The sequence below is a fragment of the Trachemys scripta genome, chromosome 6 (assembly GCF_013100865.1).
Source record: "Trachemys scripta elegans isolate TJP31775 chromosome 6, CAS_Tse_1.0, whole genome shotgun sequence".
Taxonomy (NCBI): Eukaryota; Metazoa; Chordata; order Testudines; family Emydidae; genus Trachemys; species Trachemys scripta.
Window position 1 is genome coordinate 119,539,707 of NC_048303.1, and position 15,076 is coordinate 119,554,782.

The window sequence follows — 15,076 nt, forward strand, 5'->3', positions numbered from 1 at the left end:
CCCCCCAACTGCCCCCCAGGACCCTACCCCCTACCTGTACCCTGACTGCCCAAAACTTTCTCCACTCCCCCCAAAAAGCCCCCCCCATTTCTTGACTGCCCCCTCCAGAACCTCCCTGCCCCTTCTCCTGCCCCCTGGCCCCCTTACCCTGCTGCTCAGAACAGGGTGTTGGGCTCTGTGCGAGCCGAGCCGGACATGTGGCTGCGCTCCCCAGCACAACAAAACCCGGTCCCTGGCCCTGCACAACAAAACCCGGTCCCTGGCCCTGCACAGTGCTGCCAGACCGGGCTGCAGGGGAGAGCTGCCGGCTCAGAATGCAGGGCAGATCCGGCTCCTCTACAGCTGCTCCTGAGTCCGGCCCGGGACTTTCCTGCAGCCCTCCCAGCCGCTCGCTCTGCTCTGCCGGGGGAGGGGAGAAATCCCGGTCATTTTGAGTTATTGACAAATTCCCCCCGGACGCTATTTTTAGCACAAAAAGGAGGACATGTTCAGGTAAATCCGGACGAATGGTAACCCTACATATACAGTCTAGCACTCATTAAAGTCACTGGGAGCCTCTCTAGTGGCTTCAATGCGATTTGGATTGGAGGGGATTTGCAGGGGGGAAAATCCATATCCATTTGGTTTAACTGATTTCCTATGGGAAACTTTAAAACCGAATGAAAACTTATTTGACTTCAACATGGTTTGGTTTATAAAGCCATCCAAAATTCGTTTTTAAAAACCTGTCTGGGTGTTTTCCCCAGCAGTTTTCCCCTTTCCCCCCATTGCCAAGGGAAAAAAGGGAGGAACTGGGGAGAAAACCCCCTTGTCACTCTTATTGTTTTTTAACTATAACAGTAAAATGGCATGAAAAAGCAGGGGTTCTTTCCAACTTTTGGCAGCTGGAAAACAGTGTTGGAAAGTGTGTGTGTGTGGGGGGCACCCCTTAATTTTGAAATGAACAATTGGGTTTCGTTCCCCAAAATATTTCATTATGAAACACTTACGTCTAACAACATTTTTTCGGCAGAAAAATACATTTGGACAAAACCCTATTTTCCTATGAGAAAATGGTTTCACTGGAAAATCTTTGGCTAACTCTCCCAGCAGTGGACAGGGGCTTTCTCAGGAGTCCCTTCCTCAGCTTGACATGGGTGAGAAATGGCTGACATCTCTCTCCTCCATAGGACAAACCATCAGGCAGGCTGGCACCTGCTTGGCAGCACTACAGCCAGGTCTGGACTGCAGGACATTGGCAGAGCCTGTGGGTTTGAAATGGCACCGTGCCTGTCCTTATTATGCCTGTCTTGCCAGCACAATGAGGTTCTGGCTTTCAGGAATGATACAAAATTGCTTCATTTCCTCAAACATTACTGAATAATGGTGCTAAACCCTACAACTCCTCTGGGGCAGGATGAGACGTAGGACACCGTATGTGATGGCAGTGATCAGCGGGGCCAGGGACTCTCGAAGTTTACTCCCATATCACAGATATTGCTCGTTCCAATGTCAATATCACTTACAATCTGGAACTGCTGCACAGATAGCTGTCTAGTGCCAACCAGGGCTGGACAAGTCTACAGGGTCCCACGTGTGTGGGGCGCACAACCTTGACCCTGCAGTTCAGAGGGGGTGACAACAGGCCAAATTTGCACATTTACTTAGAGGTTCAAGTTTTCACATGCTCTCTCCCCAGGACTCCTTCCCACTGACCTTAGCTCTCCTCTGGTGTGTGTGGAGTGACCTGATTTCATCCTGACTCTCTTCTGAGGCACCTCGTCTGCTTTCTCCAGAGCACCGAGTAGGGCCACTGATTGCTGCTATCCAGTCATGGCCTTGGGATGGGTCAGGCAATGGTCTGAACTCCCCAGTAGTCAGCAAGAGACCCAGAAATACTCCCCCTCCCACAGGCACTGATGCTCTAACAGCAAGCGTAGTAGCAGCCTCTGAAGTTTAATGTGCAGGTGTTAATGACTCCACTGATACTCATGGGTCTGGGGTGACATTCCTGGGTTTGGCTAGAACTACAAACAGTGCTCCTAACTCACTTAGGCAGTCTTGAAAATACCTCCCTTCGCTGCTACCCTGTTCCCTGCTGAATTGTGTGGTGAAGTCTCTCTTTCTCCTGGCCATTCAAACTGCATGTAGATTGTACCCATAGAGGCGAACACGTCTGTTGTCAGAAGCATCTCACCACGTGTCAGCTACGGATGCACTTGTTCATACTCATTAAATAGCTCCTTTTGCTCACCGTGCCTAGTTCCGACAGACAATGGGGACTTTTTTCAAGTTTTAAAAAATTGAATTTAAAAAACTCTTTAAAACTTCAAATTTTCAAACACATCGACCAGCTCAGAAAAAAAAAATTAATTTCCCACTTCTTACCCCCCCACCCGATTTTGTAACTCAAAAATTCGGACCAGCTTGGATTGCCATATTCCACTCACGTTTTGCATAGACAGTGCTTTCTGGTGCCACGCAGAGATGGAATTTCTAGCCTCAGGGCTGGTTTTTTGACTTCTTTATCCCCATGCTGACCTGGCCCTGGGACAGGCGGACCCAGTCCAGTCACCATTCATGGCCTTCTGGGTTTTGACCCCACTGAAGGTTGAATAACTGTACAGAGTTCTGAACTAACTCTTTGACTGTTTTATTATTTAACTTTCACCTATTAGCCACTCAGCCTATTCATCCATTCAGCATCTAATTCCCACTTGGATCAAACGCTCTTTAATTAAGACTCGCTATTTTTTCTGCCCTCATTTAACTTGGTTTCTCAAAGCTCAATATTTTGTTTTAGAAAATCCAACAATATCTAATTTTTTCAGAGAGATTTGTCATGTAAAGTCAGGCTACTGTTGGTTCTAGGCTTGAAATGCATATTTGGTTAGAATATTAAAATGATATTTGCAATCATTTGGAACACTGTCTGATTTTTACATTGTAAAGGGACATTGTTGCAGAAGAGAGCTTTATAAATGCCTTAGCCTTTCATTGGCTTAAATGTAAGGAATTTTACTGAAATCTTACATTTTTGTTTTCCCCAGCACATCTAATAAAAACCACAGTAGTCACACATTTTGGGATGCCTGTGAATTCCAGCAGGCATCCTGGTTAAAGGCTACTGCTAAAGACTATGGTAAAATTTCCCTGGATGTCAATGGCAAAATGGCACTTAGAACAGTAGCTTTACAATGCAGGCGAATCATTGCCAAGGCAAACTCAGTTCCAAATAGTCACATTGCTCTGACTTTTGTGATTCCATCTGTATCAAACCCAAACAGCAGCCTCGCAGTAAGATGTCCAAGCCCACGAAATGACTCTGCGTAATGAATTCATGGATGCCGAACAACTTCTCACCTCACCTGGGGTGAAATTCTGGTTGCACTGAAGTCAATGGCAAAGCTTCCATTGCCTTCAGTGGGGCCAGCATTTCAGCCTCAGAGTCTGCTTCCAAGCTAGTTGGGGGAGTCAAACGAACCTCAAGCATTCGAGAAATGCACCATGGGCCTGTTGGAAATCTAGCACCTTCTCCTTCCTTGGAAGTTAATGATTCGCTCAGTGCTACAGTCCACATTCAACCCAACTGGACTGACTTCAGAGACATTGACCTACTGGGGCAGGGGGTTCCTTTCAGTTACTCCAGTTTTACGTTACTGTTACTCCACAGACTGCAATGTTTGACAATGGTGGGCTCTGCTCTGTCTTTCTTTTCCCAGGGGAGGTTTTGGCTGTAAAAGGAATACTCACAGCCCTGACTGCCTCAGGATGTTCATCCCATCCGGTGGAATCCGCCGGGTCACATAGATTCTAGGTAACAGCTTCCCAGCCCCATTTGGCGCCTGTAATTTGCAGCAGCTGTGGAACTCTGGCACCAGCGTCGTCTTCAGCCGTCTCAAACGACCGAGCGTCCGCATTGCAGAGCAAAGGCACTGACAGCATCCGAACGCAGGACTTTGGATGGGGTGTTTTTGTGCCAGTCAGTTCAGCGAGCTTGTGCGACCAGGGAGTGGGAGGTTGTGTGATAAGCTCCCTTGGACCAATGAGTGGTGAGGCCGGGTTCTCTTTACTGAGCTGACCTGTCACAGTTTATGTTTGCACACTCTTCTTTAATCTAGCAGTTTAAATAAGACAAGGACTGTGAGGAGGGAAAACCTAGTTAATAAGAAAACACAGCTCACGCCAACCTTTGTGACTTAGGGAAAAAAGTGAACTTCTGCAAAACAACTGTTGGTCTATGTTTCCTGTTGCATTAAAAAGAGCTCTGGGGGCTCTCCTCAGTTCTATTTGAAGTTGAGATCCCATAGCTGTTTGAAAACAATTAGCTTTTGTATTGTGAAGTAACAAAGACTGAGAAATATTTACATGGGACTATGTCCAAAAATATACTGGGTGAGGCATTTTCTCAGCAGTTCCCAAATTGTGGGTCGCAACCCCAAATGGGCTTGCACCATCAGCAGATCCAATGGGTCAGATTCGGCCCGTGTGACGATGCTGTTTGCCCCCAAACATGTCCAGACCTGCTCCATGGATGCCGTGCCAAGAGCATATGGTGCATGCAAAGTCACGTTGTGAGAGGCTGACATTTTGTAAAATGGCAGCCTCCTGGTGCAGTGTTTGTGGAGCAGGTCCAGACACCCCGGCTGTAGAAAGGTGGCTGTGCGGATGCCAGTTAGCCATTTGTACCATCTGGCTGTGCAAGCATCCAACTGAGAGACCAGAATGCAAAAGATCCTCCTCTGTGGGCAGCAGCCTTATCAACAGAGCATCCTCTCTGCTTGAGCTGGTAGGAGCTTGTGCTGGCCTTTTCTGAGCTGGGAATCTGCTGTGGCTTGTGAGCTCCTTAAGGCAGGGCCCATGTCTACTTCTATGCCCCCCTGAATACCCCGTTGGCACTGAAAGACGAAGAATCATTGCAAGGCACCTTCTCCGTGCTGCCCTGGTACCACACAGGGCCTTCCTCCATCCTGGCCTCATTTCTTACCAGTGAATTCCTCCTTCTGATGTGTGATCAGACGTGCAATGGAGTTGTTTTTACAGAGTCTCTGCTTCAGCCTCCAGCAGCGAGTCTCGCCCCGCAGCTATGAACGAAAAACAAGAGCGTAAGAAACCTGCTCACAAATATGACGAGGTTTCCTTTGTGCATGGCTTCACCAGCGGGATTTTGTCTAGAATGAAGAAAGGCGGGAGTGCCTGCTGCGTCGCAGTTAGCTAGCGGAAGCATGAAGCCTTGTACTCTTAAATCACACTAGGAAACCCTTCACAAAGAACACCAAGGTCATTCTTCCAGCTCTGGAAAGAACTTCCACATCAACAAGTGCACTTCAAGAGATCCATGTCCGTCTCTGTCCACTCTTAAAAGGCGACACCTCATCGCACAGGCCAAGAAGCTTCACACCATTGGAGAGACTTTGATTTTTCCAGCGGCAATCGATATGGTAAAGATAATGTGTGGGGAAACTGAGGCAAGCCAACTCAAAGCCATACCACTCTCTGACACCACAGTGAAGCGAAGGACTGCGGCGATGGCAGCAGATCAGGACAACGTACTGGTGGAGTACCTGAAACCCACAGATGCTTTTGCTCTTCAAGTCGATGTGGAAGATATTCTGTTCTGCTACCTCTTCCTGAACATGAGATGGCACAAGGAATGTTTGAGGTGCCACATGCAAGACAAACATATCCCGTGTGATCGCAGAGTGGGCTTTTGTGTAGATGGAGCGCTGTCTATGGCAGGCCACAAACCAGGTCTGTGTGCTTTGGTAAAGAAAGTTGCTCCACTGCACGATTCACAGAGATCACCTGGCAGCTAAAGCTCTGAGTCCAGGTCTCGTCTACTGTGCACTACATGAAGACTCATCCTCTTTGTGTGCAGCTGTTTGCAACGGAGTGTGAAAACCCAGGGTCCGTCCATGACCTGTTTTTGTTCCACACTGAAGCTCATTGGCCCTTGAAAGGAAAAATACTGGGATGATTTTCTGAACTGAGAGACAAGCTGGGTGCCTATGCAATGGATTGCACAAAGAGCAGAGTCACTGATTTCCTGTGTGACCAAAGGAAGATATGCCTATGTCACAGGCATATTTGGGAAAGTGAAGGAATGGAATACAGGTCTCCAAGGAGAGAACACCCACATCTGTCAGCTGAGTGATGGAATCACTGGATTCACCAAGGAAATTGATTTCTGGAAGACTAATCGATTGAAGACAACAAATGACTCCTTCCTGCAGCTCTGCAAGTTCCTGGCTGACAGTGAAACTATTCAGTCTCCCACGCAGGTGATGGCTGAGCATCTCCGCTACACAAAGGAACAGTGCATCCTTTCACCCTGACTTGGACATGATGACAAAGTCTGATTGGGCACGAAACGCCTTTCAGTGCGAGCCTGAGGCCAAGGGTTTGCCAGCAGCTGAAATTGAATAGCTCATCGAAATGTCCTGCGATCGATTCTTGTGAGGAACCTATGCCCAACTTTCTCTCCCAGAGTTCCGGTTCCCTGTCAAGAACGAATGTCCTGCACTCTCAACATGCGCCTTGAAACTGACGGGGCCATTTGTGAGCGTGTATTTGTGCGAAGCTGGATTCAGCGCACTTGGGTCCATCAGTATCAATCTACCGCTAATGTCGCACCAGAGATTAGAGGTGCAATTTTTACCATGCCGCCGGACTTCAAGAAGCTGTGTCGCAACACACAAGTCCATGTGTCACATCAGGGAGCGTTAAATAATGTATTTAATATGTAAACTCCTTAGATTCCTTGATCGGTATGGTGCTTTGTTGCTGTCTGTGGTCACAGGAAACAGTTAGTCTCAAAATGGGGTCATGCAGGCAAAAAGTTTGGGAACTCCTGTAATATCTTTTATTGGACCAACTTCTACTGGTGAAAGCAGGGCCGCTGAGAGTGGGTTCGGGCCCCGGTTAAATTTTTTTTTCGGGCCCCCCAGCAAGAGAGGACTGGTTAAACAGGGCCTACGAGAAGGTGGGGGAAGCCAGGGAAGCTGGGCCCCCTTCCGGACCACCGGGCCCTGGTAATTTGTACCAGCTTCCACCCCCCGTCGTTGGCCCCGGGTGAAAGAGACAAGTGTTTGAGCTACACATGAATGCTTGTCCCTTCCACCAAAAGAATTTGGTCCAGTAAAAGATATTACCTCACCCACCTTGTCGCTCTCATGGCCTGGAACCAACATGACTACAATAACTCTGCAGACAAATTTCAGAGTAGCAGCCGTGTTAGTCTGTATCTGCAAAAAAACCGAGGAGTATTTGTGGCACCTTAGAGACTAACAAATTTATTTGAGCATAAGCTTTCGTGGGCTACAGCCCACTTCATCGGATGCACAGAATGGAACATACCGCAAGAAGACATTTATACATACAGAGAACATGAAAAGGTGGGAGTAGCCAGACCAGCTGTAAGAGGCCAATCAATTGAGATGAGATGGGTTTTTTTCTCCTGCTGATGTTAGCTCATCTCAATTGTTTGGCCTCTTGCAGTTGGTCTGGCTACTTCCACCTTTTCATGTTCTCTGTATGTATAAATATCTTCTGTCTGTGTGTTCCATTCTATGCATCCGATGAAGTGGGCTGTAGCCCACGAAAGCTTAAGCTCAAATAAATTTGTTACTCTCCAAGGTGCCACAAATACTCCTGTTCTTTCTTGAAGAATTCCACCTGGACTTCAACAATTTCCACCCCACCATCAACCTCAGCCTGGACCAGTCCACACAAGAGATCCACTTCCTGGACACTACAGTACAAATAAGTGATGGTCACATAAACACCACCCTATACCGGAAACCTACTGACCGCTATACGTACCTACATGCCTCCAGCTTCCATCCAAGACACATCATACGATCCATTGTCTACAGCCAAGCCCTAAGATACAACCGAATTTGCTCCAACCCCTCAGACAGAGACAAACACCTACAAGATCTTTATCAAGCATTCGTAAAACTACAATACCCACCTGGGGAAGTGAGGAAACAGATTGACAGAGCAAGACGGGTACCCAGAAATCACCTACTACAGGACAGGCCCAACAAGGACAATAACAGAACACCACTGGCCATCACATACAGCCCCCAGCTAAAACCTCTCCAGCGCATTATCCACGACCTACAACCTATCCTGGAAAATGATCCCTCACTCTCACAGACCTTGGGAGGCAGGCCAGTCCTTGCTTACAGACAACCCCCCAACCTGAAGCAAATACTCACCAGCAACTACACACCACACCACAGAAACACCAACCCAGGAACCTATCCCTGTAGCAAACCTCGTTGCCTACTCTGTCCCCATATCTACTCTGGCAACAGCATCAGAGGACCCAACCACATCAACCACACCATCAGGGGCTCATTCACCTGCACATCCACTAATGTCATATATGCCATCATGTGCCAGCAATGCCCCTCTGCCATGTACATTGGCCAAACCGGACAGTCCCTCCGCAAAAGAATAAATGGACACAAATCGGACATCAGGAATGGTAACATACACAAGCCAGTAAGTGAACACTTCAATCTCCCTGGTCATTCTATCACAGATTTAAAAGTCACTGTCATTGAACAAAAAAACTTCAGAAACAGACTTCAAAGAGAAACAGCAGAACTAAAATTCATTTGCAAATTCAACACCATTAATCTGGGCTTGAATAGGGATTGGGAGTGGCTGGCTCACTACAGAAGCAGCTTTTCCTCTCCTGGAATTGACACCTCCTCATCTATTATTGGGAGTGGACTACATCCACCCTGATTGAATTGGCCTTGTCAACACTGGTTCGCCACTTGTGAAGTAACTCCCTGCTCTCCATGTGTCTGTATATAATGCCTGCATCTGTAGCTTTCACTCTATGCATCCGAAGAAGTGAGGTTTTTACTCACGAAAGCTTATGCCCAAATAAATCTGTTAGTCTTTAAGGTGCCACCAGACTCTTTGTTGTTCCTGTTCTTTCTGCAGACAAAAAAAATCCTAGCAGTTCAGAGAAATCCTGGGCCTGATTCACTACTGCGTTGCTCTAATTTTAGGTAAGATTGAGGTAAAACTGGAAAAATGCAGTGGTGGAATCAGACCCCTCTCCCCTCAGCTCTGGCATTTGGCTTCTGTCCCTCCAGTTCTGACCCTCGGTTTGTTTCCTGGACTCTGCCCTCCCTGGACCCAGCTCTAACCAGCAGGCCAAACGCTCACTTCACGACTAGGCGCCTACAGCCAGTGGGCTATAGTGACACACCAACTACTGGTGATGCGGCAGCTGCATGCACTATTTCTTCTCAAATGTCTCTGGAATTCTCTCTTCCCAATGTGGTGCCTGCGTATGACTATAGCCTGTTTGGCTTCAGTTGGTCCATCCTAGGAACACTATTTATTTTTGTCTTTGATTTAAATCTTCCCTTATTGGTTTTTCTCATGTGCCCTGTTACTTACAGTTTAGAAAGGGGGCTAGTACCTTTCCTTTCTCCTACAAATGATTAATTTGATCTTGCAACGTCAGATTAACATGTACCTTTCTCTCATCTGTATTCAACATTTTGGAAATGACCAAATGCATCTTCATCCAATTGGTGTCTGTTCTCTCTCTCCTCCCCTTTTGATGATTTTCTGATTGTAGTTTGGTTGCCTGGCCTTTCGCTTCTTCTCTAATGTGGGTCATGTGATCACATTGTAGGGCCAACAGTTTATAACATAGGAAGCTTCGAAACCAGATCTCAGAGCTCCAAGTCCTTGCTTAGTAGCTGACTGGCTAGCCCAGTTCTGTGTTTCACAAGGAAGTTTCAACCTGGTGGATTTACTTCATTAGTGTGTGTGATTCAACTGTTCTGTGATCTCTGCCAGGACACTTGCTCGACTAGATTTGTGTTCTTATTGTGATTTAGCCTACTGCGAGTTTGTATCTTGGTTTGAGTTCATTGAATCTGCTTTCACCTCACCCTGCTGTAAATCAGGAACAACTCCACGGAAGTCAACGTAGCTACACTGATGTAGATGAGCTGATCATTGGCCCCCACTGTACGTGGCTGATCACATGTGGGCATCTTCCCTTGTGTACGTTCCCTAACCCATCCTGCTTCACACTGACACAGGAATTGGAATGATATTATTGGAAGTAGGTTTCTATCTGCCCAGAGCAGGAATGAACCTGACTTGTGCAGCAGCAAGGTGTGGAGCAGGGCAGACAATCACCGCACAGGGCAGGGAACATGCTCCGGGCTCAGCAGCGCTGGGAACTGGTCTCAGTGCTCATATGACCTTCTGCATGGATGCACCGTGCCCCAAAGGGGTGGAGCCTGGCCTTACAGCGCTGCAGCAAAAGGAGCAGGTTTCTTGACTTCCACTCAGTTGATAATTTCCCATCCAAACCGTTTTTCAGCAGAAAACTGGAGTTTTGACCACATTACATTTTCCGTGGGAGGTGTCTGCTCGCTGCGGAAAAATGACTTGTCATCAAAAAACAGAGAGACCCTAAAACTTCTGAGATAAAAATGGACCTTTAGGGTTTCACGTGAAAAAGCAAAACTTTCTCTGGTGTTAAAAAACATTTTCTGACCACTCTAGCGCGAAGCAAAGGCAGTAGGCCATGCAATTGCCCCTGCAGCAGGTCCAGCTGGACAGAGACTGATTGAGCTGCCCACATGACACAGCACACCTCTGATGTTCAGATTTATTTTCTGAGCTCTTTCTTGTGTAACCCACCTGTAGGGTGACCAGATGTCCCGATTTTATAGGGACAATCCCAATTTTGGGGTCTTTTTCTTATATAGGCTCCTATTACCCCCCACTCCCTGTCCCGATTTTTCACATTTGCTGTCTGGTCACCTACCCACCTGTGAAATCTGTGGCCATCTTTCTTGCATGTGGCCGAGGGCCAGATTCTCTGCTGCTGTAAATCAGCATCGCTCCAATGGAGTAACACCAATTTACACCAGGAGAGGAGCTGGCCCTAATTGTTTACCGGGGCCAGGCAAACAATGTGAATCCCAAACAATCTTACTAGGGCATCTCTTATGTCTTCAGAGCTCCCCCTTCTGGCTTTTTGTCAGCAAGCTTCTCTGCTGTTCTGCTGACAGGAACGCAGCTGCGTTTGAAGATTTAGGGCATGTCTGCATTGGAGCTGGAGGCGCCATTTCCAGCTTGGAGAACCAGACTTGTGTCTGCTTTGATTTAGCTCAGGGGTTCTCAAACTGGGGGTCATGACCCCTCAGGGGGTCGCAAGGTTATTATGTGAGGGGTCGTGAACTGTCAGCCTCCACCCCCAAGCCCCACTTTGCCTCCAGCCTTTATAATAGTGTTAAATATAAAAAATGTGTTTTTTAATGTATAAGGGGGGGTCACACTCAGAGTCTTGCGGTGTGAAAGGGGTCACCAGGACAAAAGTTCGAGAACCCCTGATTTAGCTAGTCGCTAAAAATAGCATAGGGGCCGGATGGGCGAGCCACCCCCAGTACAAGTCTGTCTGAAGCCCTACGTCTGGCTAGCCCCGTCTGCTGCCCGCACTGCCGTGGCTACGCTGCTCTTTATAAGGCACCACTCAGTCGGAGTTAGCATGAGTATGTCTAGCCAAGTGGGAAATGACACCTCTAGTGTAGACATACCTGGAACCTAAGTAGACTCAGTTTCACCTGTTGCTCCTAGAAGTGGAAGCTGGGATTCAACGCTAACGTTTTCATGTTACTGAAAGCGAGCTCCCGTTAGAGGCCCCTTTATGCTGAGCTGTCTTTGTTTTGGGTGTCCCTGCTACACCCTTTCTCACCTCCCTAGAAAATTTTCTGCACTGGACAAGGTTGCAGTGATTCCAGGGAATTCGAATGTAGCTGTTAAAAACTTACTGCAGGATGAAATTCAGCTACATAGTTCTTCGCCCGTGAGGATTTTTATTTGTTGACTTAGCATCGTTATACACGTTTTTCAAAAACAAATCTTTGGACACTTAATATATAAGATGTTGAGAAATCTTCAGTCCTGCTTGTCTGTCTTATCCTTCAGCTACAATTATTTTTCTTGGCCCTTTCCCTAGATAGCCCTTTTCATCCATATGACTAAAAGCTCTTTCTAAAGGAAAATAGCTTTAGCCTCATTTTACAGATAGGGAAACCGAGGCACAGGGGGAGGCAGCGACCTGGCACGTCAAAGTGTTGGGACCAGGAACAGAACCCGGGGATCCTGACTCACAGACCCATGCCATGGCCACTGGACTGTGCTAGGCTGTCTTTAAAAATAGCCTTTGTTTAAAAAACAATCCGCAAGCTAACTCAAGTACAGGATACGGACTTGATGAAGAATTAAAAATGAGGTTCCCTGGTCTATGCTACACAGAAGGTCAGACACCAGTAGATGATCATAATGGTCCCTTTTGGCCTGGGGATCTATGAACTAGCCCCAACTGTTCTAATTTATGGCTCAAACTCTGACAGTGGGTAAAGATCAAACAAACGTTTGCTTTCCAAAAGGCATAAATATCCATGCCACTTGGCTAAGTGCTGTTTGCTGTGTAAAGTGCTAGTTACAAGAAACAAGCATTCCTACTTTTAATGCATTTTCAATATAAATGTAACGGTGTGGGCTGTGTTACTGTCCGCCCTAGCACGACAGAAGTAGACGGAACAAATGCAGCAGAAGAAAATAAGCCCTGGTTAACAATGGAGCATTTAAAGAAAGGAGAGAAAGGAAGGCAGATGGCATGAATATTAGTGCATGAAAATGACTAACACTCTGAGAATTTCCCAGTGTACTTCTCACTTGTTTCGCCTTGCTTCTATAATTAATTTATGGAAAGCGCCTAAATTGGGAATAAACACAATCTCACAAATCCCTTCTAATCTCTGCCTGTATTGATATGAAATGATACCCTCAAGGTCTAGTTTCTTACCATGATTAAACTGTTTTCTTTTTAAAGAATTAACACGGTCTGATTTATTTCTTTTACACAATAGCACAAGGCGTCGGTGGTCAGGCCTGAGCTTAACGCTACTTCAGCAGCAAGCTATTGTCACCAGCTGCCTTGATGGGGGCATCGATGCGCCGGGCTGCTGGATCGGGCAATATTTTTGTCTCGGGTTCACGTACCTGTTCGCAAAATGCGACGCCGTGAGCGAAGCCACAGCACAGACAGTTAGAGGCTGGCGTGTATTTGGACACTGCTTCGTTTTTTAAAAAGCATATCGGTCACTGCCTCCCATCGAAAATAAAAGCAGAGGCTTTATCCCTGGAGTTAGGATATCGGAACCCACTCCTTTAGCTAGGAAAAGCACGGGGGCAGCTGTACGGCAGGAACAAAGAGAGCTCTGAATTTGCCCCCACCCCGTGTTAGCAATATGGAGACATACGTACAGCAAGCTGTTCCATGGAGTTTTCAGCACTAGAACCAGCCTGTAAAAACCTGGGCTTAGCCCTGTATTTGTCTGTTACATTTGCACTGGAGAGAGTTTATCTGATTGCTTCAGCGGATGCCTGCTGGGACACTTGCTGCCAACACAGACCATATGTTCCCCCCGTGGAGGGGAAATGCCTGGAGGGGGCAGATAACCACGAAAGGGCCTGATCCAAAGCCCACTGGGAGTCTTTCCATTGGCCTCAATGGGCTTTGAATCAGGCCTCCGACTGGCACAGTACGTTGCCACGTAGCTTGCCACCCATTCCCCAGGGAAACGAAACTGGAGCAATCCACTGGGAAGAGCGATGTGGACCTATGGATCCGTCTTTGGGAAGATGCCCAGCACAAGGGACCTTCCCATGTACTAACTGGCTTGGCAGCAGCACCGCTGAAAAGGATGTGGGAGTTGTAGTGGATCACCACCTCAACATGAGTCAGCAATGGGATGCTGGTGCAAACGAAGCAAATGCAATGTTAGGTTGCATTAACAGCGGCATAGCATGCAAGTCATAGAGGTGAGAGTACCACTGGGTAGACCTCGGCCACAGGAGCATATGACCCAGACCCACTGGGAGGTCTGTGATCCCTCTGAAGGAAGAGCAAGCGGCAAGAAGCAGCACTGGGCAAGGATGGATTTTTCTATAAAACTCTACTCAGCTTGTCTCTAGTTCAAAGAGGAATTAATGTAGGGAAGTTATGGAGGAGATCAGACTCACTAGGTGATCACAATGGGTCTGTTTGGCTTTACAGTCCGTGAAGCTATTCCTTGTGACTGAAAGGCAGGGCTTGGGGCTGGATCCTTCAGTAGGAGCAAGAGCGCAGAGGTAAAGAAACAGGATTTTGATTATACCTCTTGTCACAGTGCAAAGTGGAAATCAAGCTGGGAGTTAGTGAATGACACATGCTATCCCTATGTTTTATCCTTTGTAGATCATGCATGCTAACAAAAAGCTTCCATGGCATCTTCTTGTAATGTCTGTGGGAGAAATATCACAGCAGTGAATGAAATCTCTCTCTCTCCCCTCGTATAGACTAACTCCATCTGCAGGGTACACCGGCTAGCTAGCAGGGGTGTTGTTCAGACGAATGCTTTCCATTTTGTTGGCAGCTTGCTTGTGTTTTATGAAGTTCAAGAGCGAGCCGGGGGCTCCCGGTGTTTTGCAGGGAGAGAAGGTTACTTTCCTCAGAATGTCTAGCCAAGCCTCTGTTTGCAATGTCATCGGGGGGCAATGACCAGAAGAAACCCTCTCGCTCACATTTTAGGAGTTAACTGAAATCGTGGCTGTCCTGACACCAATAGCCACATCAGTCATGAACACCAAGAGGTCAATAAAATGGAGGACTTGCTTGTGCTGGCAACTTTTGGGGGCCTATGATTTGGCCCAGCAGAATCTATGGTTCATAGTTCTATTCACAGTCGTAATTATCCTTAAAATGGTAATTTTCACTTATGGGTGATCTCATGAGTGAGAGGGAACCTTGTTTTCCCTGGTATCATAGAAAAACTTGTAGGCGGATTTAGATCTCAGCAGGAATGGAGTAGAAGCTCCTTCTGCAGCCACAGTGCCGCTGGAACTAAGAATGACCTGCCAACGTGTTAGTGGAGCATTAGGCAGCATTGGAAATCTCAGTCTTGGGAATCTGGGCATGCCAGTCCCATTTGATTTGAATAGTAACCGGGGCCCAGAGCCTCAAAAGTATTTAGGTGCCAAACTCCCATTGAAA

General features: G+C 47.2%; 1 protein-coding gene across 1 annotated transcript in view; it reads right to left on the reverse strand.

Annotated features, from left to right (window-relative positions):
• Positions 1-3,969, reverse strand: part of LOC117879067 (glyoxylate reductase/hydroxypyruvate reductase-like) — a 27,552-nt gene extending 23,583 nt beyond the window's left edge. The window contains exon 1 of the mRNA XM_034773998.1: positions 3,733-3,969. Within this exon, the coding sequence (XP_034629889.1) occupies positions 3,733-3,899 (167 nt within the window). The 5' untranslated portion in view covers positions 3,900-3,969. The remainder of the gene's footprint in view (positions 1-3,732) is intronic.
• Between the last annotated feature and the right edge of the window lie 11,107 nt (positions 3,970-15,076).